At 46.8% G+C, this 26,712-nt stretch overlaps 4 protein-coding genes across 14 annotated transcripts; 1 reads left to right on the top strand and 3 right to left on the bottom strand.

The window, feature by feature from the left end:
* The first annotated feature begins 45 nt into the window (after nucleotides 1–45).
* On the top strand, nucleotides 46–2,392 carry LOC120692602. Of its 11 annotated transcripts, none has more exons than XR_005682682.1 (9): nucleotides 46–294; nucleotides 380–479; nucleotides 679–806; nucleotides 890–1,029; nucleotides 1,126–1,194; nucleotides 1,292–1,510; nucleotides 1,639–1,698; nucleotides 1,840–1,883; nucleotides 2,069–2,388. XR_005682682.1 is itself a non-coding variant. In XM_039975966.1 (9 exons), exons 1-9 carry the CDS (start codon nucleotides 210–212, stop codon nucleotides 2,153–2,155), a joined length of 852 nt encoding a protein of 283 aa, XP_039831900.1. In that variant the 5' UTR covers nucleotides 46–209; the 3' UTR covers nucleotides 2,156–2,388. The 11 variants fall into 11 exon arrangements, 7 of the variants coding, with proteins under 7 accessions (XP_039831900.1, XP_039831902.1, XP_039831903.1 ...); XM_039975966.1 differs by having other exon boundaries at nucleotides 1,292–1,430; XM_039975968.1 differs by having other exon boundaries at nucleotides 1,292–1,430; nucleotides 1,840–1,967; nucleotides 2,069–2,344.
* Nucleotides 2,393–3,947: 1,555 nt separating this feature from the next.
* On the bottom strand, nucleotides 3,948–8,354 carry LOC120688030 (folylpolyglutamate synthase-like). The gene is made up of 15 exons (XM_039970153.1): nucleotides 7,950–8,354; nucleotides 7,793–7,858; nucleotides 7,430–7,539; nucleotides 7,191–7,251; nucleotides 6,854–6,937; nucleotides 6,532–6,588; nucleotides 6,196–6,256; nucleotides 6,061–6,107; nucleotides 5,892–5,969; nucleotides 5,642–5,806; nucleotides 5,321–5,566; nucleotides 5,128–5,206; nucleotides 4,756–4,908; nucleotides 4,510–4,619; nucleotides 3,948–4,283 (listed from the first exon to the last, which is right to left on the bottom strand). The coding sequence occupies exons 1-15, from the start codon at nucleotides 8,331–8,333 to the stop codon at nucleotides 4,224–4,226; spliced, it is 1,761 nt and encodes a 586-aa protein (XP_039826087.1). The 5' UTR covers nucleotides 8,334–8,354; the 3' UTR covers nucleotides 3,948–4,223.
* Nucleotides 8,355–8,795: 441 nt separating this feature from the next.
* Nucleotides 8,796–11,078, bottom strand: LOC120688031 (remorin-like). The gene is made up of 6 exons (XM_039970154.1): nucleotides 10,695–11,078; nucleotides 10,008–10,052; nucleotides 9,817–9,904; nucleotides 9,437–9,518; nucleotides 9,048–9,326; nucleotides 8,796–9,005 (listed from the first exon to the last, which is right to left on the bottom strand). The coding sequence occupies exons 1-5, from the start codon at nucleotides 10,840–10,842 to the stop codon at nucleotides 9,126–9,128; spliced, it is 564 nt and encodes a 187-aa protein (XP_039826088.1). The 5' UTR covers nucleotides 10,843–11,078; the 3' UTR covers nucleotides 8,796–9,005; nucleotides 9,048–9,125.
* A 14,244-nt stretch (nucleotides 11,079–25,322) lies between these two features.
* LOC120691891 (non-specific lipid-transfer protein 2-like) lies at nucleotides 25,323–25,937 on the bottom strand. The gene has a single exon (XM_039975091.1). The coding sequence runs from the start codon at nucleotides 25,826–25,828 to the stop codon at nucleotides 25,535–25,537; it is 294 nt and encodes a 97-aa protein (XP_039831025.1). The 5' UTR covers nucleotides 25,829–25,937; the 3' UTR covers nucleotides 25,323–25,534.
* Between the last annotated feature and the right edge of the window lie 775 nt (nucleotides 25,938–26,712).

Here is a 26,712-nt window from a genome sequence, read left to right as displayed (position 1 = left end):
ACGCAACAAATATCTGAAATTGTGAAGCTGTGAAAGGGACAGTGCTATAAGTTCCAACCACCCACTGAGGGTGAGGAGCTTGTGTGCACCCCAACCCAAAAGATCCTGCTTCTCCTCACGGTTACCACCATACCGCAACTCCACCCAAAGCCATAAAAACCAGTGCAGCAACAATGAGAGCTAAAGTTTCCAGGCTCTGAATTTTCAGCATGTTGGCGCCCGCATCAGCCCAGGTGCCTCACACCATACGACCTGTTGCAAACTGCTTTGGGCTTCATCGACGATCTGACCGATGTGAGTTCTCAGTCTTAGCTTTGGGCTTCTTTGCAAAGTCTATGGATGTTCAATGTAGATTTAAAACTGCCCTGCGTTTGTGTAGATCACAGATGGCGAGGGACTGGAAAGAAGATGATTCTTTCCACTCGTGGTGTGCTCGAATCCAGCAATGGTGCACCATCCGGTGGCCTTGTGAAAAAAAGGTGGGGTGTTCTGAGTGTTGCATTACTAAATTGCCTCAAAATGGAAAAATGTTGCCCTGTGAAAGTATAATTTTTAACCTTTGGTGTTCTAAGTTCTGCATATTGTCATCTCATGTTTCGGAAGAGCTTAGTATAGTACGGGATAGATGCTAATCTGGACTATGCAGAGGTGTAGACACCTGATTCAGTAACTTTGCAGAAAGATTGTGGAGCACATTATTCTGCTTCGAGCCAAGCCAAACATCTCAGATGCTGAAGAGAAAGATATGCTGGATTATCTATATACATCACAATACCAGATGAGAGGGATACTCACAATCTCGTTGGGTGAGAGGGTTATATCCACCTCAACAGCAGAATCACTTGAAATTATGAACTTCAGTTTGGTATTTGTGTTATATTGTATGCAGGCCGCATAGAGGAGCCAAATAGCGAGAACTTTACGCACGCTGTCTTCATGCGTTTTCAGCAGAAAGAAGACATTGTGAAGTTCTACAGTAGTGCCTACTATTCCAAAATTCTTGATGACCACGTAAAACCTGTTTCCTATGTACGCCTCAGCATGTAATCTTCTTTCCAGTTCCTACACCTTCCTGATTCTTTATGCTCATAGCACCATGATTGTCACATTTTGGATAACTTACAGGGCTCAGTTTCTGTAGATTTCGAGTCTGAGGTGGAAGATGACATTATTCCCCTCTTTCGTAGGGGAGAGGTATCTCAAGCTGCCTTATTCTGGCGTAAATTGGTACCATTCTTTACTATGTAAAATACCCATTGCATTTGAACAGAAAAGCTGGTCCTTGTGTCAGGATTTTAACTACGGTGTTGAGTTTATGTTGCTCATGTCTTTCGTGGAAACTGCATCTCGAGAGGCAATGGAGGATGCATCATCTTCTCTGCAGAGGTTGATCATCCAATGCAGTTCATTTATTGTTCAGGCAACCTGTGGTAAGACTGCATGGTATCCTTATGGTTCCTCTGTCGAATTGCCAACCTTGGATCACCTGTACATTTTGCTGAAGCTGAAGGCAAATAACCTATCTATCTTGTTTAACATAGATTGTTATTAATATGTGCAGTTTTTTTCCTACTGAAACTTTTGTTTTCCACAATCTCAGGCAACTGCTTCTGATGTCATACTTCTATTTTGTCTCAGGCCACTGTTTGAATCCGGAAAACGGATATAATCACGCTGCAGTGATCCGGTTTCCATCATGTTAGTGGGCTATAAGTTTCCTGGCCTCTTATGCTTAAGTCGTAATCTCTGTACATAAGTTAGAATTCCTGGGTCACTTGATCAAAAGCTTGACAGTTACTTGGACCTATGGTTGCTTACTTAATTTATCGTTTCATGCAGTTGATGACTTCAAGTTGTTCCGGGAGAGCATGGAGTACAAGGATGTAAGGATTCTCTACTTGCATCTGTTCATATTTGAGTTTCCTGTTTGGATTCGCATACCTTAAACAAATTGTATTACACATAAGGTAGATGTTTACGTGCCAAATTATAAGAGCTACTGTTTCAGTTTTACTCTCCTTATTTGCCATCTCCATAGCTGCTTGTTTGTGTGCCTTGTGAGTCGCAGATGTGGGCATCAAAGTTCCATCCTATTGTGGAGAAATCCCTCCAGCTACATTTCACCGTCGACCCCGTGGGGAACCAGCTGATGTAGACCAGCCATGCCTCTGCACTCTTCAGATGAACACAGACCTTGCTGGGAGTCGAACAACATCTCTGCTCATATGGGAATGTTTTACTGTCGTGTGCACTCTGTCCCAAAGTGTGCCTGCAAATTGTGCTCCACAACAACTTCTTGTAGTATACTCAATATAAAGAAGAGAATGAACACTGTATTTATGAATGGACCTCGACAGTCAACTGCTAGCTTGATCGAAGTTATCGATATCAAGAGATGTCGTATTTTGTCAGTTAGAGCAGATATCAATCATCAGGCTGACAGATGCCTGCAAACCCAGAACAGCAGCCGGCATGTGCCCTGATGAGCTTGATGCGGCGGGCTGATCTCGACGCTAGGCCCGGGCCGTCGGTGGCTCGCCGCCGGCGACCAACGCCTATGTTACCCAGATACTGCGACCCAAGGAACAGACAGAAGCAGCAACCATGTCGCGAATTGAATTCCCAGCTCTCAAATCTGTTTGCCATTCCATAAACACACACACGCACACGTAAACCGCGATCTCAAGTCTGCGCTGCTACTTTACCCTTACTACTGCTACACATGTATACGACTCCTGCTTACAAAAATCCATCCCTCTTTTTCTTGGGCGTGGCCGTGGCTGGGCTCCAGACTGTTCATCCGGATTGCGGAGCAGCACTGACTCGAGCTGGGTCGTCTTCACTTCAGTTGTGCAGCGGGTTCGGCCCCTGCGGCACCTTTCTCTTGGACTCGTCTTGCACGCGCCTCCAACGAGACCCCTGCTGCTGCTGCTGCTGCTTGTGCTTGTTGGAGAAGCCCTCGCCCGGCGGCGACTCCACGTCGTGCGCCATGACCGCCTCCGCGCTTGGGATTCGCCGGCCATGGCAGAGGCCTAGCTCTCCTCCCAGGAGTAACAGAGTGAATACTAGTACTAGCATGAACCTGAAGCTGCTGCTATCTGATAATCTCATGGTGGTTACAACAAGTCAAAGGACTACCAAGTGTCTGATGTTCTGAACAGAACAGAGATGCGCTGGTTTGGTTTGTCAGTCGCTATATAGCGTAGCGTGCATCAAGGCTAGAGAGAGAGGGAGAGCCTAGCCGAAAGTCAAAAACGTCCGTCTCTCTCTTGACGTATGGGGCAACAGGGAGGCAATAGCATGTGTGGTATTGGATGATGCCGTCCTGATCATAGCCAAGTAACGGCTTGCAAATGTTTTGTTTTGTATATGCGGATCAAGACAAGATGAGCGGCACAGAAATTAGTAATCCATCCAGTTTGGCCATCTGGACTGGACCCATGAGGCAGCTGCTGCTGTTGAATTGCTGATGCGACGAGCCAACCAATCATGCATCAGCATCACTTGTGTGAGCGAGCCGAAACGAGACACGGGGGCAGGGCAGGGCAGGGCAGGCGTGCGATTGCCTCACCATTTTGGCTTGGCTTGGCGCGGACAGCTGACTGATGCAATATACTAATGACCTTTCAGTACGTAGCTAGCAGTCTCCATTCTTGACCCTTCAATAAAACACAATCTTCCCTCAAAAAAAAAAAACAATCGTGGCTGGGCATGGAAAGCAGGTTTCTCACGGCACGGGTGAGCTACAGGGAAACCACTGTTGTGCCCTATCATTGGGATATATATGGTCAGCCCTTAACGGGGCTAGCTACAATCAGCACAAGCTTAGGAAAAGTACAGCTATCTTTCCAATGAATTCTGTAACCATAACCATCACAGCTCCGCGGGTAATAATTGGATTGATTTAGCTGCAAGCGCAAATTCTGAGAAAGACCAAAACACAATTATTGCTAGACCGAGTAGTTCAATGATGGCCTGATCAAAATCACCTTATTCATGAGTTTACATTCTGAGATACAACAGTGGGCACACCAATTTTCCTGAGTGTAGGATACAAACCGTAGCCAGAAAACACTGAATGTAAAAGTCAAGAACCTCACAGCTTGGTTAGCATCATAACCAAAGCCGTTGAAATTTCTGCCCTCACTAATCATGTTAGCCCTGGGACACATCATAGATTGCTTCCACTTTGAACTTCAAGCTGTATATCATTTCTAAATAGATCACTTCTTAATAAGCCTCAAGACATCACCAACAAGATGTAGGGAGCCAGTAACCAAGACCTGGTTCGGTGCCATGAGACGCAAATATATCAGAATCGAGTATTCGAGTGTGAAGGCAGCTAGATAAGTAAGACAAAACGATAAGATAACAGTTCCGGAATCATTAAAAAAAACGAAACAAGCAAATACACAGATCAGAATGCATGGACAAACCAAGCTGACAAACATTTATGATAAATATTACATATTTCTACAGGGGAAAGGTTATGTTCTCATGAGCTTTTACCTGAAAAGAAGTAGATCCGTTTTCTTGGGCATTCTTCCTTAGCCACTCGATCGCGAGTGGAAGAGATGCAAAAACTTTACTAGTGTCACTGGAATTTGGACTACCTATTCCTGCACCGATTACTTGCAAGTTATTAGAATATTATCTTCAGACCAGACAATGGTTGTTTCAAGGGAGAGAACATATAAGGCATTAAGAAATGCAGCAAAAGTGGCTAAAGCGACCAAGTTCGGATTTTGGAAGAACCTTTATCCTGAAGTAACTTCTCCCACACTGTTTGGAGTGACAACTGCCATGACAAATCGATTTGTTCAGGCTCAGCAGGTGCTGATGTATTAGAACCAAGCTTGTTGTATTGTGACTGGTTTGGCACAAATAGGGCCAGATCAAAGTGGACTCCTGACAAAATTAGATAACAATGAATGCATCCATTCAACCTAGAAGGCCAGAACCAGCAAAGGTCAAACTTGAAAGTGAATTCAAACTTCACACAGAACTCAAGGAAGTAAATTCAATTGACACCAGTTAAACAAGTTTAAACGATACATTAAACAGTATATGAATTACATGGTGAATGATAGCAATGGATATTTTCATCGTTGAAAATTTTTTAGGTACCTTTTTGAGTTGAGGCGTCAAGGAGATGCGGAAGCAGTCTCATAGGATCTCTCACAGACATGCAATTGAACAGAAGGATCTGAAATGGGTCTCAAAATAAAATTTTCATATAAGGGAATAATCTAAGATGTAAGATATGCAAAAGTAGGTCAATTCAAGCATGGCAAAAGTAGAGATGTGCTTTGAGACATACCTTTAGAGACTTAGAACTCTGAGACTGCTCTGTGGAAGATGGTATTCTTCTATCATCATTTGTGACATGGGAAAACCACTTGGCACATATTTCCATACTTTCAGGACTGTGAGCCCCATCCAAATAGAAAACCAAAGAAGAATTTCTGGCCGCTCCTGAATTCACTCGTGAATCTGGAACAATCTGTGCTCGGCCTTGCAAACAAGCATTTGATAGTCCTCTAATAAAATGATCTGGTAGGGGATCCTGAATTCCATCATAGCAGAAGAGATTGTTATGCCATCTTTCTTTTGGAAATGCAACATGATTGAGAAGACTTACAGTACGATTGAGTGGTATCCTGTCCTTATGTCCCTGCTTCTCAAGCCATGTACTAGCCAAAGCAACTGCAAGGCCAGCATTTATGTATTGGTGTTCACCATTCAGTCCAAGAAGTTGACCTTTTAAGTGATATGGCACCAGAGGATCAGCAACTTGGAGAGGTATCTTCAGAAACCAATGTTGCATTAAGTATCACGGCTAGAATAGGAGCAACCAAACAAAATAGAAAGGAGTTGATAATAGAACATACACCCAACTCCGAAGCTCTTTGTTTGAGAGCAACCATTGCCTCTTCTTGTTGTGGAGCAGTATAGGCTGGAACTCCTTTCTGTTAATAACAGACACCAGCGAACCAAAAGAATTAAAGAAAATTGACTATGGAATTGAGGTGTAGTTTTCTAGGAAACAACTAAGAAAACCTTGAAAATCCCAGCCTTCTCCCCAGCGATTTCTCCAAGCGTATTCCCTGCTCACAGGACACCGGCAAACATGAGAGCATGAAGCTTGTTTTTCCTAATAGTAGAGTACTTCAATTGTCAGGTTACATGACTAACCAAGAATTTCCATATGATCATATCCAAGCGAAGATACCCCACAAACTACAGGTGCTTCAACCTGCAGACACCCAAATTTACAGACCTGTCAAGCTCTTAGTTTTTGGATAGTTCAAGATCACAGTGCGCAATACAAATGATGTCGCTCAGAAGAATCGCTCAGAAGAAATACAAGGTACAGTTAAACGGAGTAACTTTGAGAGCCAAGATAACACAGCATTTTAAACAAGGAACAAGCCTATAAATTGACCTAATCCATCCCTTTGCACATGATGCAAGGATGCTCATAAAAATAATCTCTTTAGGTATACATTACTGGAATAGAACATCACATACCACATTAGTTGCATCAAACTTCCCTCCAAGGCCAACCTCGAGGACAGCAACATCTACCTATTAGAGCCATAAAAAGACACGGAAAAAGGCTTTGTTGATGTTGATGTTGATGTAGGAAACTCAAGATGTATAACCAGTGAGTAAAATCGAAGTCTCAGAAGAACCCATATCCATATGTGATAGACGTGTCCACCTTAAAATCATAGATTTGTCCACTGCTATGCAAGTAAAATGACTTGGCCATCTTTATGGCTAGACAGATGTAACGACTGAAATTAGCAAAGCAGGCAGAAAGGACAGGGGATGCTTGTGTTTATTTCACCTGCTCAGCAGAAAATATCTTGAATGCGAGCAACGCCAGGAACCTGAAATAGGCTGGCATGGGAATATCATCATCAGTCTTCTCCTGGAAGTAAGCCCATTTACCTCATCATCCACCAGTTTTATATAAAATAAAAGGAATATGGTGAGATCGGATAGCTTACAACAACAACAACAACATAGCCTTTTTCCCAAGCAAGTTGGGGTAGATCAGATAGCTTATATAACAAAAATACAAAAATAATCCTGATAAAATTAATTCTCTTGTTTGCGCTTTGTAGGTGGTAGGCATCCAGCACAGAGTGATTTTGTATAAAACAACAAATGTAGACATTTACCTTCAACTTATTCCAGCACCACCAAAAGTACTTCAAAAATTTCTCTTCAGAAATATCAACTCTGGTTCCCTCGGAAAGGAGGAGCTACGTCAGTGCAATCACCAATTACAGGAGCAACATAAAGATGTCCCAGCACATCAGCATACAGAAAATTTATTCAGAAGCATAAAGCATCTGCTGTTATCATCACCGGAACTTGGTGCGGATATAAGATAAAAGAAGAGTAGGCAAAGAATTACCCATCTAGCCGGAATCGCTCCCTGACATCCATCAAATGTGGTGAGGTGAACAGCCCAGTGTGGAAGCCACACGATCGCAGGATTGACTCGGTGAACGTGCATGTCGAACCCTGTAGATACACCCAATGCATTTTTTTTCAAATGATACATCGTGAATAAGTCGGGGACTTGACAATATTCATCATTTTACATTTTTGGTAGCCAATACAGAACAGACATGTAATTGGTCGCACTGCATCCTAGTACCATATACAAATAGCACTAAACTGGTACGTGTTTTCTTTAAAGCTCAATTAATGGTGGACATTGGAGACATTTAAAAATCTGAAATTTCTGATGAAACTAGATTTCCAGTTAGTTTACCTTGCCCTTGGTCCCTGCGACGTGGATGACCTTCATCCGCGCGATGGGCTCCTCCAGCTCCAGAATCTACGGGCCGTTGCAGCCAGATCGAAGCGAATCAAACGATCATTCATTGACACCTGGAGGAGGATTAGGACTTGGGTATGCGTGCACGGACCTTGACGTAGTGTGCCATGAGGTCCCACTGGTTGCCTCGGTTGCCGCTGTGCGCGCGCACCTTCTGCGTGATGAGCGAGGAGAGGCGCCCCAGCACCTCCTCGTACTCCGCCGGCGCCACAGCACCTGCCCGCGCGACGGCGGCGGTGGAGGCCATGGCGGCGCGATGGGTTAGTTGGGTGGAGGGCGAGAGGAGGAGGAGGCGGCGGAGGTGGGCGGCGAGAGGGGGATGCGAGCGCATAAGCGTGGAGGCGGAGCGGGTGCGGGGGGCTGCAGCGGCGGCGGTGGGAGTGGGACTGGGATGCTGGTGGAGGAACAAGGGGTTGGTGGCCGTGCCGGCGGCGCCGCGGTGGGCCCCACGGCCGCCGCTAGGCCTATGCGGCATAGATAGATTCGCGTGGGCGTCCGGTTGTTGGCTCACTGACTGGTGGGCCTATTTGTTTGTTTTCTTACCCATACCCAATCGGGTCGGGGGTGGGTGGCGGGGTGGCAGTTTTGTTTGTTTTCCAAAGGTAAATGCGCCTTCCCTGAGCACAAGCGTATTCTCTTACCCACTTGTTGCGTTGCGCCTTCAGAATTGTGGCCGTTCAGACTTGAGATTGGAGCTGCATCGTCCGTCCTTCGGATTGCAAGCGAGATTAGGGGTATTAATTAGTGATCTTTATGTGTACCTCTAACCTTCTTTAGTTCAAAATTTTGTACTTTTTTTTTTCAAAAATCAGATCTCACTTTGAAATTGGATGAGCAACAAACAAAATGGGAAGTGCAAATGTCGATTTAAATATTACTGATATTAATCTCTCAACAGACAAAACTTTCATGAAAAGGACAAAAACAAAACAAAAAATTGAGCTGCACTCCGATATATGCATATACAGATGAATTCCTTTTTACAAACTGCACCAGATATATCAAACCTGCTTCCAACAACAAAATTAATTAATTAATATACAAGAACGTACGTACGTACACCGGTGGCCTTCAAGTAAGTACACATTCACAAACCACAAACAAACCAGGCCATGCACCAAGTATATATATATATATATATATATATATATATATATATATATATATATATATATATATATATATATATAGGTAACAATAATAATCCATCCCAACGTATGTATGTATGCATGTCTTGGATCGGCATAGAAGATCGAGATGACGTTTGTTATGCTTTCAAGAGGCCGAAGAGCTTGGTGGGAGCCTCACCCTTGGCGCGGTACTTGGCGGCCAGCTCCTCCGCCATGATCATCTCCTCGCCGCGCTTCGCCTCCGTCAGCGCCCTCTTCTCCTCCGCCGTCTTGTGGAGCATCGCCAGCTTGTTCTTCAGCTTCTCTTCGTACGCCGCCTTCTTCTTCTCCAGTTGCTCCTGCAGGCCATACATGCATGCCAATCAGTGCTGCTGCAAACTGTCACCGATCAACCGCCATCAACTTGCCGATGGTGACTTGTCATCAACTAGCTCATCGCCTACCATACCTCCATCTTTTTAAGCTCGGCCTCCATCTCTGCTTTCTTCGCCTTCTCCCAAGATGTGATGTAGGCAAGCTTCTTGGCAGCCCTGTCATCGATCATTAGCTCATCTACTGGAGACAGTACAATCTGTTGTTGGTGTGGTTGAGAGGTCAGTTGCATCTTCCATGCAATATAATGGAGGTGAAAGGTGCATGCGCTTTCGTTTCTCGATCATGCTTTGAGTGCATCCTAAGATATTTAAGTAGAACCAGAGTGAAGTGCCATTCGAGTAGACCACACACTGCTAATTTAATCCGTTTTACTTCTAAGCAACTACGAATTTAATGCCCCACAATTTCATTTTCAAGAAACTCCAAATTAAATACATCTGAGCTGAGTATTACCTGTTCTCAGCTCTCGCCTTCTCACTCTCCTCCCATGCAGTGATCAGAGTCAATCTCTTCTCGGATACAATTTTCGCCAGATAAGCATCTGAAGAAATTAAAAGGCGATTTAAGCTGGACGATCAGAATTGTTTTTTCTCCCGTTGTCTAAATTGGGAGTTTTGATCAACATGTTTCTTTTGTTTTACTACCTCTTTCAGTTGAACCTCCTGTAGCTGCAGGTTTCTCAGCAGCGTCTGCACAAAAAAGGAGGTGACCGAGATATCAGAATTTTCAGTTTCCTTTTTTTTTCGGAGAGTATCAGAATGTTCAGCTGGTTCTGCTCAGTAAACTCATAACTTCTAGTGCTAGAGTAACTGCTGATACGCCTGATTGTTGTTGTTTCTTCCTTTTTTGCATCACAAAAAATTGCTGAAAAAATGCCACGCATTTGAATAGTCTATTTTGCAGTTTGTGTGCGAAATATAAAAAAAAGAGGACATTTTGTTTCCATATATTCACGAACAATGGCCTTAAGTTTTTATTTGATCTGTCTGATTTTACCGGAAAACCAGTGTACTCCGAAAAGAGATGAAAGGGAACTTGTTTCCCCTCTATATATAACTAGAGAAATGTTCAGGTGAGAAAATTGCTCCCTGCATTGACCTTGTAAGCTTTGCTAGCTTTGCGGAGATCAAACTAATAAACTAGTATAAAGTAATAAATAGAAGCATCTCGAGTGGATCGTATGTTTAAGTTGGTATATAGTAGAAAGCCCCTTTGTTTTTTTTGGTAAAAAAAGGAAAGAAATATACAAGTTCAAGACTACAAGCACCAGACAACCGCAATTGTGTTGTTTTCGAGGATGAAGAACTAACAAGGATTGTAGTCTTACATACCCTTGACAACAACGATGGCCTTGGAGTCGTCGGCCGGCTTGTCGACCTTGGGCGCAGCCGGTGGAGTCGGCAGCGGCACAATCGCCTTCTCCTCGGCGATGTCCTTGGTCGCCTCCACCTCCACCTTCTTTGCCTCCTCCGCCGCCATCGATGCTGAACTCAAGCGGATGGGGATCTTGTCACAAGCAGCAGCTGAGCTTGCAAGAGGCTTAGAGCTACAGAAGAAGAAGGCCTGCTTTGTGAAGAGGTGGCAAGCAGCAGAATGAAGAATGGTCGCACAGGGGCTGAAACAGTTAGCTGCTAAGAGGATATATAATAGAAGTTGGCAGAGTTAGTATATGCAGAGAGAGAAACAACATAAAGTGTGCTAGTGTTTTGCTTAAGCAAGCACACAAAGCATATTACAGCTACTGAGGTGGCTTAAGTGACAAGAGAAACTGAGACGACTGATGGGCTAGCTGTTCCAGGCAGGCAGGCGGTGAGCTGGTAGAGGGTTGCGATTGCAATTGCATCATCACATCAAGATTATTCGATCAATTCAAGGTGAGCAGTGCATTGTGGTGAGTGGTGACTTTCTTTTTTTTAAAAAAAACAGAGATGTTGAATCCGAGTCCGAATTTAGATGGTTATAAATAAATGTGTTGGACTCTTGGTAATAACGCAAAATAAAATTTCCTAGCTCAGCATAGTATGACCAATTTGGTGTTGGATGCACGTCATGGCCGCCAACCGGTGCCAACCTTACATGGGGCCAAGGACAGCCGCCGCCTCGCCATTCCAGGTTGCTGCGCCGGCCACCCCACTGCTAGATAGAATAGATAGATGAACAGCTGAACAGCTCACAGCTAGACATACCCATATAACGAGCTGGTCCTGCTGCGGCAGCAGCTGCTGGGAGAAGAAGAGAAACTACTCTTGTTTGATGAGTGATACTGCCAAGTGGGAATCAGATACTCTTGTTTGATGAGTGATTCTAAGCGACAGAGCTTTCGGGATTCCAAGCAGAAATTGGATGGGATTCCCTTTTTTATATGTAGCTGCCACTGCCACTAGCTTTGGGGAATTAAGCTAGAATCACCAATCATTAAGTTAAGATAAACCAGCGCGTGGGTCCGGGTATACCTGTGCTGTTGTTAGATGAGCCTAGCGTCTGTTAGAGTTAGTTAGATTTGCATGTAATCTTTCTGTTAGTCATGCGCATGAGGACCGGCTTGTGGTTGCCATGCGCATCGTGCCCGCGAGAATAGCTCGCGCTAGACTCGGACAACCGGAGGTGGGCACACATCGTGGACGTGGGGATGGACGCGTCGTTAGCGCGGTGTGCGGATCGCCACCGGAGTCCTTTGCTTTGTGTTCAATAAAAGGAGAAGAACAAACCAGAAAACGCTGCGGTTTTGGGCAGCACCAAACTCTCTTGTGCTCGTGTTCCAAGTGTTCGCGTGTGTCCACCTTCACTCTCGCCGGCGTTCCGAGCTCGCCTGCGCCGTTCACCAGCGTTCCAGTTCGTTCCAGAGCTGACATTTGGCATCAGAGCCAGGCCGCTCGTCCCGTCGCGTTCCAATGGCGTCCCCGCCGCGCCGTGGCCGTTCCCCGCCCAAGGTTGGGTCGTCGGGTGGCAACAAGACACCACCAGCATCGCCCAAAGGGAAGACTCCGCAATGCACGCCGTCGCCGAGCCGTTCCCCGACGCACCGTTCGCGCACGCGCGACACCCGACGCCAGTACCGCCGCGAGTCGCGCCGTCCGCGCGAAGTCGTCGTCGAGCACGTGATTCGTGAGACCGGCAGCTCCGGCAACTGGCCCCAGCCGACGAAGACGAACTACAATGAGTGGGTTCTTCTCATGAAGCTGAAGCTCCAGGCGCGCCATTTGTGGGACGTCGTCGACACCGGAGACGACGAGTACCACGACGACCGCACCGCACTAGAGGCCATCTGCAGTGCCGTTCCCACGGAGATGGTGTCTACGCTTGCTGTCAAGGACCCGGTGAAGGACGCATGGGAGGCCATCAAGACCCTCCGGATCGGTGACGCGAGGCGGCGCAAGGCGACTGCGCAGAACCTCCGCACCGAGTATGAGACGATCGCTCTCTGCGACAGAGAGTTGATCGAGGACTTCGCGCACCGCCTGAACGGGATCGTGCAGCGCCTCGAGGTGCTTGGCGATCCGGAGCCGGAGGCCAAGGTGGTGGCAAAGTACTTGCGAGTGGCGCGTCCCTGGTACAAGTAACTCATCATATTCATGGAATCTTTCATTGACATCTCTACATTGACGATCGAGGAGGTCACCGGCACGCTCCGGGCGGCCGATGAGGTCGACACGCCGCCACCACCATCGTCGCCCCAAGCCTCGGGCGGCAAACTGCTGCTCACGGAGGAGCAGTGGCTGGACCGCTACAAACAGAAGGACGGCGACTCTGGCCGCGGAGGAGCGAGCTCCGGCGGCCGGGGCAAGCGATGTGGCAAGCCGCGCGGCCGGGGAGGAAAGGGCGCTCCTGAGGGGTGCAGCAACTCGGGCCGGGCCAGCCCGGACAATGAATGCAAGCACTGTGGCAAAAAGGGACACTGGGCCCAAGATTGTCGCGGCAAACTGAAGGTGAAGGAGGAGGCCTACGCGGCCCAGGAGGACGAGGCCACCCTCATGTTCGCATACGGGGCTGTGGACGAGAGCGGCCCAGCCGTGGAGTTGCCCAACTCCACACCGCTCCTGCTAGTCCCCGATGCAGGCGTCGACGACTTGCTTGCACTGCCGCCTCCGACTCGGGTTGAGATCGTGGAGGCTAAGGTCTTCGCCGCCACCGATGTTCCGGAGGACCGGGACCTGAAGCGATGGGTCCTGGACACCGGAGCCACCAACCACATGACTGGCTTCCGTGACGCGTTCTCCGACCTGGACACAGGCGTCGTTGGGACGGTGCGCTTCGGCGATGGCTCCGTCGTTCGGATCGAGGGCCGCGGAACCATCCTCTTCTCCTGCAAGAACGGGGAGCACCGCACCCTCGGGAACGTCTACTTCATCCCACGCCTCACCACCAACATCATTAGCGTCGGCCAGCTCGACGAGGTGGGCTTCAAGGTGCTCATCGAGGAAGGGATGATGCGAGTCTTCGATGAGGAGCGTCGCCTACTCGCCAAGGTGCACAGGGGCCCAAGCCGGCTCTATGTGCTGGAGGTGACCATCGCCCGGCCGGTGTGCTGGGCGGCGCACGCTAAGGAGGACGTCTGGCTGTGGCACGCCTGCTTCGGGCATGTCAACTTCGGCGCACTCAGGAAGATGGGCAGGGAGGAGCTGGTGTGCGGGATGCCGCTGCTGGACCAGCCCGACCAGCTGTGCGACGCCTGCCTGGCAGGGAAGCACAAGCGGACGCCGTTTCCTCAACGTGCCCTGGGGCGCTCCACCGAAGTCCTCCAACTCCTCCACGGCGACCTCTACGGACCGATCTCGCCTCCAACACCCAGTGGTAACCGGTACTTCCTGCTCCTCGTTGATGATTATTCACGCTACATGTGGCTAGCCCTGCTGCCTAGCAAGGACGGCGCGACCAAAGCCATCCAGCGCATCCAGGCCGCGGCGGAGCGCAAGACCGGCAAGCCACTACTTGCCCTCCGTACCAATCGGGGGGGGGGGGGGGGATTCCTGGCCAGCCACTTCCAGGAGTACTGCGCAACGCTGGGAGTGCAGCGTGAACTCACGGCTCCGTATTCTCCCCAGCAAAACGGAGTCGTCGAGCGCCGAAATCAAGCCGTCGTGGGCACGGCGAGATCCATGCTAAAGGCCAAGGAGCTGCCAGGCGTGTTCTGGGTGGAGGCGGTCACGGCGACAGTATATCTGCTGAACCGTTCCTCCTCCAAGAGCGTGGGGGGCAAGACTCCCTACGAGCTCTGGACTGGGAGTCCACCCGGCGTCCACCACCTGAGAACGTTTCGAGTGCATTGCACACATGAAGATCACGACGCCGGGGTTGAAGAAGCTTGATGACCGAAGCCGGCGCACCATCTTCGTCGGGTATGAGCCTGGTTCCAAGGCTTACCGCCTCTTCGATTCGACAATGCATCGCGTGCACATCAGCCGCAATGTCATGTTCGACGAGGGTGGCCAGTGGAGCTGGACCGGGAAGCTGGGAGATACGAGCGGCGACTTCGTCATCGAGGAGGGGCTGCAGGAGCCCCCTGGTGTCGTCACAGTGATGACAACAGCTACCGCTACATCGCCAGCCCACACGACGTCTCCTGCACGCTCGCCAACCCCTGCTGCCGTGTGGGCATCGCCCGCGCCTCCTTCCTCCGCAGCAGCACCAGCACCGGCGTCGCCGTGGACACCAGCGCACGTCGCTGGCAGCAAGTGGAGTTTGCCACGCCACCTAGCGCTGGGGACGTGGACCTGGACGCCGATCATGACGACGCCCCTCTTCGCTTCAGGAGACTCGACAACGTGCTCGGGCCAACCTCGCCGCGCGGGACTAGCACAACGGGAGCTGGAGGAGCATCTCCTGCTGGCGAGCGACACCGAGGCGTCCACTTTTGCCGAGGCGCAGCAACATGAGTGCTGGCGCCTTGCCATGCTAGACGAGATGACCGCGATCGAGGCGAACGGGACGTGGGAGCTTGCAGATCCACCGCATCACTCGCGCCCGATCGGCCTCAAGTGGGTGTACAAGGCCAAGAAGGACGCAGCTGGGATCATCTCCAAGTACAATGCCCGGCTAGTCGCGAAGGGTTACGTGCAGTGTCAAGGCGTGGACTTCGACGAGGTGTTTGCGCCGGTGGCACGTCTGGAGTCCGTGCGTCTTCTCCTGGCGCACGCCGCGAATGAAGGATGGCCAGTGCATCACATGGACGTCAAATCGGCGTTCCTAAATGGGGAGCTGCAGGAGGAGGTCTACGTCGAGTAGCCTCCCGGGTTCGTGCTCAAGGAGCATGAGGGGAAGGTGCTCCGGCTCGTCAAGGCACTCTATGGACTGCGCCAAGCACCACGGGCCTGGTACGCCAAGCTGGATGGCTCGCTGATCGGACTTGGGTTTAGAAGGAGCGACTCCGAGCATGCCGTGTACTTCCGAGGAGAGGGCACACGCCGCCTTTTTGTGGGAGTCTATGTTGATGATCTGGTGATCACTGGCGGCTGCTCAAGCGACATCGACAAGTTCAAGTCGCAGATGAGGGGCACGTTTCAAATGAGTGACCTGGGGTTGCTCCACTACTACCTCGGGCTGGAGGTGAATCAGTCCAAGAGGGGCATCACTCTGGGTCAGAAGGCATACGCAGCGAAGATACTCGAGAACGCTGGCTTGATTGGATGCAATCCCAGCTGCATTCCAATGGAGCCACGCCTGAAGCTGAGCAAGGCAAGCACAGCGCCCGGCGTTGATCCCACTGCTTACAGGAGCATTGTGGGCTCGCTGCGATACCTGGTGAACACGAGGCCGGATCTGGCCTTCTCGGTGGGCTATGTTAGCCGGTTCATGGAGAAACCTACCACCGAGCACTTGGCAGCCGTGAAGAAAGTGTTGTGGTATGTTGCTGGAACTCTTGACTACGACTGTGTCTACACAAGGGAGAATGAGGCTCAACTTGTTGGGTTCAGCGACTCTGATCATGCTGGAGACATTGACACTCGCAAGAGTACCACAGGTGTCCTGTTCTTCCATGGCAAGAACATCATCACCTGGCAGAGTCAGAAGCAGAAGGTTGTTGCACTCAGTTCATGCGAAGCCGAGTATATTGCGTGCACAGCAGCTGCCTGCCAGGGAGTTTGGCTGACTCGCCTCCTGTCAGAGCTGAAGGGCAAGTCTGAAGGGGCGGTCAGGATCCACATCGACAGACAATCGGCTATCCAGCTAAGTAAGAACCCTGTCTTTCATGATCGCAGCAAGCATATAGATACAAGATACCACTACATTCGCGAGTGCATCGAGGAGGACAGGGTGAATGTTGCTTCAGTTGGCACTACCGAGCAGCTGGCAGATATACTGACGAAGCCATTGCCGCGGGAGCGCTTCTGTGAACTTCGTGACAAGCTCGGCCTCGTCAAGATCAAGTAGAGACACAAGGCTCAGGAGGAGACTTGTTAGATGAGCCTAGCGTCTGTTAGAGTTAGTTAGATTTGCATGTAATCTTTCTGTTAGTCATGCACATGAGGACCGGCTTGTGGTTGCCATGCGCATTGTGCCCGCGAGAATAGCTCGCGCTAGACTCGGACAACCGGAGGTGGGCGCACATCGTGGACGTGGGGATGGACGCGTCGTTAGCGCGGTGTGCGGATCGCCACCGGAGTCCTTTGCTTTGTGTTCAATAAAAGGAGAAGAACAAACCAGAAAACGCTGCGGTTTTGGGCAGCACCAAACTCTCTTGTGCTCGTGTTCCAAGTGTTCGCGTGTGTCCACCTTCACTCTCGCCGGGGTTCCGAGCTCGCCTGCGCCGTTCACCAGCGTTCCAGTTCGTTCCAGAGCTTACAGCTGTGTCTGTGACAATCATTGCCGCCGCCTTTTCCCACCCTAGGAGTAGTAACTTATTGCTGCTTTTTCTGCTGTACTACCTGAAATAATAAAAAAGGAAAAGAGCTGTCTGTTTTTTAAAAGTAAATTAGCTGTCTGTTGAAAAATACATTCTCCCTTTTGCCAAAAGGAAAGCAAGGATGAGTTGCGGCCTAGCTCAGCTCAACCTGCATTGCCGCCTGGAATGCTTACTATAATCTGAAGGTCCGGTCCTTGTAAAGCCTGAACCCCTCTCGTCAGTTGCTACACATACAGGTATGAGAGTGCAATAGTAATCGAATCGAATCGGTGTGGTTGCGATAGATGCTGGTGCGTGACAGCATGAGCAAACTGTTTCAAAAAAAAAAAGGAATGTTGCAGCCGAATCCTACCTAATAAGCCGAGCCGGCCATAGTGGATCGTTTGTGTATTGTTCTTTCCAATCCAACCTGAATTAGAAACGAAGCAATGATCCATCAGCCAGTCCATCAGGTGGTGGCTATAGCCTGTAGGGCAGCTAGCTGAGCGGTACTACATGGTGCCTTGGTGCCGGTTCTCTGTTCCTCCCTCGCCGACAGGTGGGCCACGAATGCATCTACTACAGCCTCCTGGAAGTGGAATGGGTTGGGCTGGCTGCGTGCACGGAGCAGAAGCAACATCAGAGCCGAAAGGTGAAGGAGCGCATCTTCAGAAAGAGGGGGGAAAAGGTGAAGCAGCGGCTTCTTTCTTATTTTATTTGTGCCGGTAAAAATGTTGAGTAGGAGGACTTGGTTACACGAAGGCTAGCTCGTTAATCAATGGCTGATTTCGTCGTGGAAATAGTATTTGCTGTTACTGCACTCTGACTTTTATGGGACGCAAGAACTTTGAAATGCAACAGCACAAGTGTCATGGATGGGACACTCCTATGCATCCTCCGTGCAATTGGAAGTTATGTTGGATTAATTCTCAACAAAACACCAGTTAAAACGGATTCAAAAATAGATTCACGGTTTGAGATTTAAAGTTTGAAATGCAAAACAAACTTCCACCCACACCAGAGCCAACTAGAGAGTGACACATGCTCAAGAGAATTGCACGGATGGACGGAAAATCGCGAGATGATTCTATTACGCCTAATTAATCTATTATTAGATATTATTTGTTGTAGCATAATATAATCTAATCATTGCATAATTAAGTTTATTAGATTCGTCTCGTGATTTTGCCAGGGGGTTATGAAATGTGTTTTGTCAGTTACCCACATTTAATACTCCTAATTAGCGGTCAAACGTTCGAAATTACGGTAGAGCTGGAAAAGTTTTAGAAACTAAACTGGCTCTAACTAAATCGAAAGGTAGAAAAAGACTGCACGAAACTCAAACATCGGAAGATATGTGAGTTTCTTCTTCCAAAAGATAGATAGGATTCCCCTTTGGAAAAAGTCCTTATTATCTCCCTGTACTACGGGGCGAGTCTGTGTTTCCTCCCTAGATCACAAAACCGTCCGTTTGAACTCCTCGAATTCGCAATACCCGACATTTTACCTCCTTAACTGGTTTCTCCAAGTGGTTTTCCTTCTTTTCTTTTATATTTACTAGTCTATCAATCTGTGCTCCCGCACGGGCTAATTAGAATTAATATAAAAATAAGGTCAATAATTATAATTGTCTATCTCACGCCCTTTTCATCTATTAAATATTCTAACACATACTTTAAAATATATATTTTCATTATTTAGTTACAATAGAGTTCATTTTGTGCACCTCCATATATATTCAATATATGTTCAGTTGAACTATTTGTTTGTGAATTGGTATTATTATCTCTTCCATCATACATGAATATATGATGACATATATCATGGGTAATATTTTTATATAAATAATATATTAATAATGATAGAAATAGTAATTATAGAATTTTATATTGCTGCATTTTAATATATTTTTATAATTATATAATTTAGATTCCGATTTATGAGAATTTAACTTGTAATGATAATGACATAATTGGATAATTTATATACAAATTTAGGGGGTATTTGTATTGTTTTTATAATGGCATAGGTGAAAATTAGGGGGTTACTTTAGATTTTTTATAATGACAGATGTGGTTAATTTAGAAAGATGTTTAGGAGATTACTTTAGTCTATTTTCATAATGGCAGAGGTGGGTAATTTAGGAAAGATAACAGATCCGATGGTTATTATAATTAGAGTTGTTGGATTAATGGCCGGATGTTTCTAATTTTTGTGAGAATTTATAGGATTTCTCTATTTTTTTAGAGTGTCCACCTAGGATCCTAGGTGGCTTCACGTGAAGGCTCCAAAGGAGCCTCCAATTACTAATAGTAAGATTTTGGCTGAATATTTAAAAAATCATAGTAAATTATATAAAAATCATAAAATAGAAAATCAAATTTTGTTGGACTCCACATTACTAGATCTATGCAGTGAATATATTATATCATATATTTTAGTACAAATGTTTTCCGTAGATTTAGATATATACTTTTCTGTAATGAATTCATAGCCACAACTTTTGTGGTCCAATTATGTTGAAACTTTTATGGTGGTCTAACCATTACATTTTTGACTTGTAATAAAAATTTTATGCTCATTGGATCATGCATGCTTGAGTTATATATTTGTCTAAGTGAACCTAAATAAATATATTGATAAACCTAGATAAATCTATAACTCAGGCATGCATGAACCAATGAGAATGAAATTTTTATTGTAGACCGAGCATGTAATGATTAGTCCACAATAAATTTTTCACCATAATTCTACCATGAAAATCGTGGCTATGAATTAATTACAAAAAAGTATACATATAAATCTGCAACAAAAAAATTGTACTAAATTATACCATATAATATGTTCATTTCATAAATCTGCTCTTGGGGAATCCAAAAAATAAATAGATTTTCCATTTTATGAGTTGTTTGTTATTTACTAATTTTTTTCAAATGTTTACCTAGACAAATCTATAATTCAAGCATGCATTATCCAATGAGTTTGAAATTTTTGTTATAGCTCAATAATGTAATAATTAGTCTACCACAAAATTTTCACCATAATTGGACCGCACAAACTTTCGCTCTGAATTAATTATAGATAATTATATATCTAAAGCTATAGAAAAAAATTTTATACTGAAGTATACCATATCATATGTTCAGTACATAGGTCTAGTCATATAGAGTCCAACAAAATTGGATTTTCCATTTTATGATTTTTGTATGATTTACTATGAGTTTTCAAAAATTCAACCAAAATAAATATAAAAGAAAAGGAGGAAAACCACTTGAGGAAACCAGCCAAGGAGGTGATATATCTGGTATTGTGAGTTCGAGGAGTCCAAACGGACGATTTTGTGGTCTAGGGAGGAAACACGGATTCGTCCCATAATGTAGGGAGGTAAAAAGGATTTTTTTCTTCCCCTTTTGATCTTGGAAGCAAAGCCCACGTGTATCTATGTAACACCCCGGTGTTAATCGAGATGCTAATCACGTGTTTAACTCGCTAATTATGGATCTAAGCAATGTCATTAGCGTTAATCGAGTTCGCGTGTTAAACATCGATTTAGCCGCGTTCGATCACGTTTTTCTCCTTGATCCGAGTCTCAAATCAACTTTCGCCCAAATACAAAGTTGTAGATCTTCCCTTCCTCTACAACTTTTATTTTGGCCAAATTTCAAGTTTCTATATAAAAGTTTGAGTTTCGGACGGTCAAATGCAAGCAAAAACCGGTCAAAACCGAGTACTGTGTTCCCCTGTTCCTCCACTGTGCGTGCCCGACGCTCATACCGCGACCAGCGATGCACCGGCGACTCCACGCGTTGGCCATCGCGGCGACCCTCGTACTACGTGCGTGCCGCTCTTATCCGTTCTCCGCACCGTCCCTATCCAATCCCCTTCTCCTACCTCGAGCTCGAGCTGAGCCCGACACGAGCAGTCCCGCCGCGGAGCGCCCCTGCTCCGGCCACCCCTCACCGTCCCTCGCCGATTCCTCGCGCCCCGACCTCCCTCGCCTTACCCCGCACCCACGCCGCCCCTCCACGAGCTCGATTGAGCCCTACGCCGGCCGAATCGAGCCCGCCACCGCCGGCCGCCATGGACGTCCTCACTGGAGCTCCACCCCTCACGTTGATTTCCACTCTCCGGGCTCCCTCCGCCCAAACTGAGCGCGAGCCCCTCATCCTCCCAGCCTTCTTCCCCGCTCGAATCCCGCCTCGCCGGCGTCGGAGCGTTGCCACGCCGCCGTCGGCCCACCCTGCTCCCACCGCCGCACGCCGCGGGGCCGCCCTGCGCGAGCTCGTGTAGCGCCGTCGCGCACCCTGAGGCCACCTGGCTCCCTTGAGCGTCACGCCGCCCCGCCCCGTGGCCGCCTTACTCTGCCGTCGCCGAAACGCCACGCGCCGCCACCGCCCCTGCCTTGCGCCGCCGCCCCGGCCCTGCGCGGCCCCCTGCCCCGCTCCGCCGGCTCGCCCCGGCCGCGGGCTCGCCCCGCCGCGCCGCCGGCTCGCCCCGCCGCGCCGCCGGCCGGACCCCGCCAGCAGGAACCGCCGCCGAGCCTGGCCGTGGCCACGGCCTTGGCGCTGGTGCGGGCGGAGAGTAGAGCAGGGGAGCTAGGAGCTGGGCCTCCCACTGGCGGGTGGGGCCCAGCTGTCAGCTCCTATTTAGGTTTTCTTTTCCAAAATCCTTTATTATGGTTGAAGTTTTGTAAATGCATAACAAATTACAGAAAAAAGCTAAAAATACAAAATAAACTTTTTTAGGTTTCGTAAATCAAGATCTTCATAGGAAAAATATTCATGCATGTGAAATGTCAATTTTGCCCCTGCTAAAATTTTGGTTTGCGTTTAAGCTAGTTTATTTTGTATCTGTTGTTTTATTTGCCTAAATATCTTGAAAATTTTGTGGTAGCCTACTCTTTGCTTGTATAGTTCACTGAAAAATTTTCGGGTGCATAGCCTCTGTGCATATTTATGGATCTATTATTGTTTGATTTCCATCCTAGGGCTAAAATAAATGTTTCCGGTCACCGATAAATGTTGATAAATTTTTGTTACACTCCTTACCAATATCTTATCATGCCAGTTAATTTTTGTTACTATACATGGCTGCAAGTTAAGTTTTATATTTATTTAGTTCCCATCTATATCTTTCACTTTCCAAAAGCATTGCTGAGCAATTACTTTCTGCATGATTCAATCCATCAAGTTGTGTCATTTCTGGGTAAATCATATTAACTCTTATTGACTAGACAGGTTTGTCTAATTCTTAATTGGTGAGTGCTTGCAATGATTTGATTTAAGTTAACTTGTATGCCATGTTGGGGTTAATTTAATTACTTCCTGTTATCAATAAATGCTGGAAAATCATGGTTGCTTGTTAAATTCAACAATTTGTGTTAGTCCTGTATAAATTATGTTAACCTCTTCAGAACTAGTTCATGGGTTGCTTTTATTTAATTTACTTTCGTGACTTGCTGGTTAAATAAATTATCCTAATTGTTCTTTCTTGCTTTATATCTTTGCTTAACCTTTTCTAAGCAAGCTAGTAATGCTTTTTAGTAGGGAACACTTCAGGCTAAAATACTTGAATGAACTCTCGTATTGTAGCACCAACCCGTTTTGCCTTTTGAGCTTGTTTGTGGTGCTTACTCGATAAATGATTGCCCAGTCATGATTTTCTTCTTAATCATATTGCCTTGCATTACATCATGAACTCCCATGCATCAGGGTTGTTTTTCTGAAGTTCATGTACTTGCATTGTTGCCTATCATTTAGGTACGGTAGACGTATAACGTGTGGACGGGGAGCACGTGCTGACGGAACCGAACCATAAGACGGTGTTGGGTGGGCGCGTCCTGAAGAGTGAAGGACCCGTTGGAGCAACCGAAGACCCGGCTCAAAGTCGGAAGGGCCCAAGGCCTTGTTAGTACTAACACTAGCTTAGTGTTACTCCCAGGCAAGCCCCGGAGCATAAACCTTAATTTCAGTATCCAATGTTACTAAAGTATTTGTGCATTTACGTTTCTAGGAGTTGTATAAAACCCTAGTATGCATGTTATTCCTAGGTACCCCTGAGTCTCTACTAGTATACAGGTGTCGTTAGAAATGCTTTGCTAAGTAGGAATTTGGTAGAAGTCGAGTGATTTCCTGTCACTCGTAAGATATAGGACCTGATTACTTATGACAAAGTTAGTTGAGAATGAACCAATGACGAAAGGAAAATGGAGACCGGGCGGAGAGGAATTGGATTATAGATATGAAATGTATGGAAAGTAAGCCTCCGCCTGTGTCGATTGAGGACCGTACCGTTGTTGGCTGTGCTGACTAAGTTTGAACAGTATTAACCACATGCCGGGAGTAGGACGTAGTAAAACCGGTAAGCTAATTACCTAAATTGCAACGATACTTTGAACTGTGACCTGCTACTCTGGGAGTGGAATGATGGCGGGTGTTGGAATGTATGTCGTCTCCGGGTTCTCTGGGAGTTCACCGTGAGGGACCCTTCACCCGGGTTTTGGCAGGCGTGGTTCAGACGCCGGGGTGATGATGGGAACAATTGACATGTGTGGTCCGGCGTGGCTGCACGTGTCGTGTGTGTTAGGTCCACCTTGCAAGGTTAAATCGGATCGATTCGCCGTCTCTCTCGGTTAAGAGAACCTTGGTCACTTCATCACATCGTAGTAAAGAAGTGGAATAAGAGTTGAAAGGCGAAGATGGAATATATGTTTATTGTACTCTTGGAAAATATAATGAGATATACCCTGTTTGCTCTAGATGTTTATGCAAACCTAGTTGATATTTGTACATCAAACTTGAGCTAAAATATTGAAAGTAAGGATCCACTATTAATCGCTTTTCAGCAAAAATAAACTCAAGAGCCAAAAAGCTTGCATGTCTAGATAGTGGGCTAAGTATACCCATGTCGGGTAAGTCTTGCTGAGTATTAGTATACTCAGAGTTTGTTGTTACCCTATTTCAGGTGTAGCTGCTGCTGGCTGGAGCTAACCAGGATTCACATCGGTGGGCTCGATGTGATATCCTCACGCCTTCGTATTATTGTGGTTTTTAAATCTAACTTTTATTTAATTTCCGCTGCACTTTGAACTCTGATATTTTACGTAAACTTGTTTGTAAAACTCCGCATTGTAAATTAAATTTGAGAACTTTTGTCTGCTTGTAATTATCTGTGCTTGTCTTCGTGCGAGACTTCCAGTGTTTTTCGATCCTTAACCCGACAGACGACCGGATTACACCGTTTTAAGTGCGTGTCAGCTTGATTAACCATTAAAATGATAGTTAGCGCACTTAAGCCGGTTTAATTTGGGCGGTTCTGCTACAATCTATGAGGCCCATGAAGCCCACTTAAGTCCGAAAGTAAAAGTGGCACCAGCCGGCCCTACCGTGCCAGATGTGGGCGCCGTGTCTTTTTGATTTTTTTTCGTTTCTTTAACTTTCTAGTACTAACCTCTGTTTCAAAATAATTGACAACTTTGATTTTTACTATTTATAGTTTGACCAATAATATTTTTCAATTATAAAACTACATTAAGAGAAACAAAAATCATTAGATTTGTGATAAGAAGTACTATATCGATGTAATACACTTCTATCTATGCGTGCAAATATTCATATAAAAGACGCACGGTCAAACTTTGAATAGTAAAGTCGAAGTTGTTAGTTATTTTGAAACGGAGGTTTGTATATAGTAGTAGTCGTTTTTAAAAAAAAGATAATAGTATTAGTAACTAAATGTAATTGTTGCTCTAAAAACCTAAATGTAATTGTAAATCCATCCCAGGCTATATGTTGTCTTATAATTTTGACGATACGTTTATGGCTTCACACATACTCTTCCAATAAAGCAACACAATTATTACAAGGAGTAGCTACATCTATAAGATTATCAGCTCTGAAAAGCATGTGAAAAGTGTAGCCAGGACATCAGAAACTCTAACGTGAAATAGAAAGACATCTAGCTAAAAGGGACAAAATTCCAAAATCTCCTATTTTCAACTTTAGTGATCCTCCTGGTTTAATTTTGTGCCATGTTTTTGTAACGCCCATTCCAAATGAACCAATAATAACTTCATCGCAAGGGGGGTCGATGGATACAGATAATGTGTATCGGAGGCAGATCCAACATAGAGAAAGCGAGATAAACACGAGCTGTTCAGCTGAGGATAGATATTGAGGATTGATTGATACACAACAAAGTAGGGAGCAGCCATCTTTTATTTCTTGTATCCGTAGCGGCTCGATGAACAGCAAGCAGCCACGTACATACACGACTGTATATATATGTGATGTAGCTAGCTAGGATAGCAGAGACATGATGATGGTGATGATGGTGATCAATTCAAGTAGCTAGCTAGCTGCAGCGTGGCAGAGCGACGCCGCAGGCTGCGACGACCTTGCGCGCGTTGGGGCTGTTGATGTAGCGGCTGTATGCGGGGTTCTTTGCGAACTGGCAGAAGCAGCCCTGCTGCGCCTTGAGGTTGGAGCAGCACGCCATCGAGGGCTTGGCGCCCGACGTCAGCGCCGCCGCGCACACCGCCAGCTGCCCGGCGTTGCACGACGCCGCGGACGCGCCGCCGCCGGCCAGCACCACCAGCAGCAGCACCGCGCACGCCATCACAGCTTGCTTCCTCATCACCGTGTCCATCTCCGGCCGCCGATGGACGATCAAACCAGCACACTACACTTGCCGCTTTAGTTAAGTTAGAGCTAGCTGCTAGCGAGTGAGCAGGCCGGTGAGGAGGTCCGGCTCGGCTCCTCGCCCATTTATAGCCGGCCGGCCGGCCGCCGTTCGATGCCGATGGGCCAGCAGGTCGTCGTCATGGCGCCCTGGCATGCACCCCACCCGGGCCGGCTTGCAGCAGCCACGTTACGTAATGTGGCTGCTGCCGACACGTATGGTGGACGATGGAATGTGAATATGATATGACCTACCCCGATCCAGATGCACGATACATCGATATTATCGACCGGCCGGGTTAATGCTTGTTTTCGATCTACTGCTGCCGTACGTGACCATTAGTCTCAGAGCTCGTTTTTAAGCAGCTATCACGTCGAATATTGAGATATTACCTCGAATATTCGGACGTAAATTTAATATACAACTAATTGTATAAATTAGAGCTCTAGATGAATCTATTAAGTATAATTAATGTACGATTAGCAGATGATTATTATAGCAACTAGTGGTCAAATTATGGACTAATTGGATTTAATAGATTCATCTAGTGATTGACTTATGAAATTAGTTTGGTTAGGGATGTAAATTAGTGATCCTTATATTGCCCTGTATCAATCAATCACGATTTTGACTGCGTAAATGCAGTGCAGCCGGGTCAGTAATTTGCTGATAGATCGAATGACCCTGCTCCGCTGCCGCTCGTCGTTCGTCGGTCGTTGATCGATCACGCCGACGATTATCGTGGCCGGCGGGCGGCGCCTCCGTGATGTGATGGCTATGCGTGGACTGTATTTATGTGTAACCGGTGGATCATTGGTAGGAGGGTCAATTCAGTCGGGTGGTGGTTGCTC

This window comes from Panicum virgatum, chromosome 9N, assembly GCF_016808335.1.
Source record: "Panicum virgatum strain AP13 chromosome 9N, P.virgatum_v5, whole genome shotgun sequence".
Classification (NCBI taxonomy): Eukaryota; Viridiplantae; Streptophyta; class Magnoliopsida; order Poales; family Poaceae; genus Panicum; species Panicum virgatum.
Note: the sequence above shows the minus strand (reverse complement) of the source record. Positions and strands in the feature narration are given on the sequence as shown.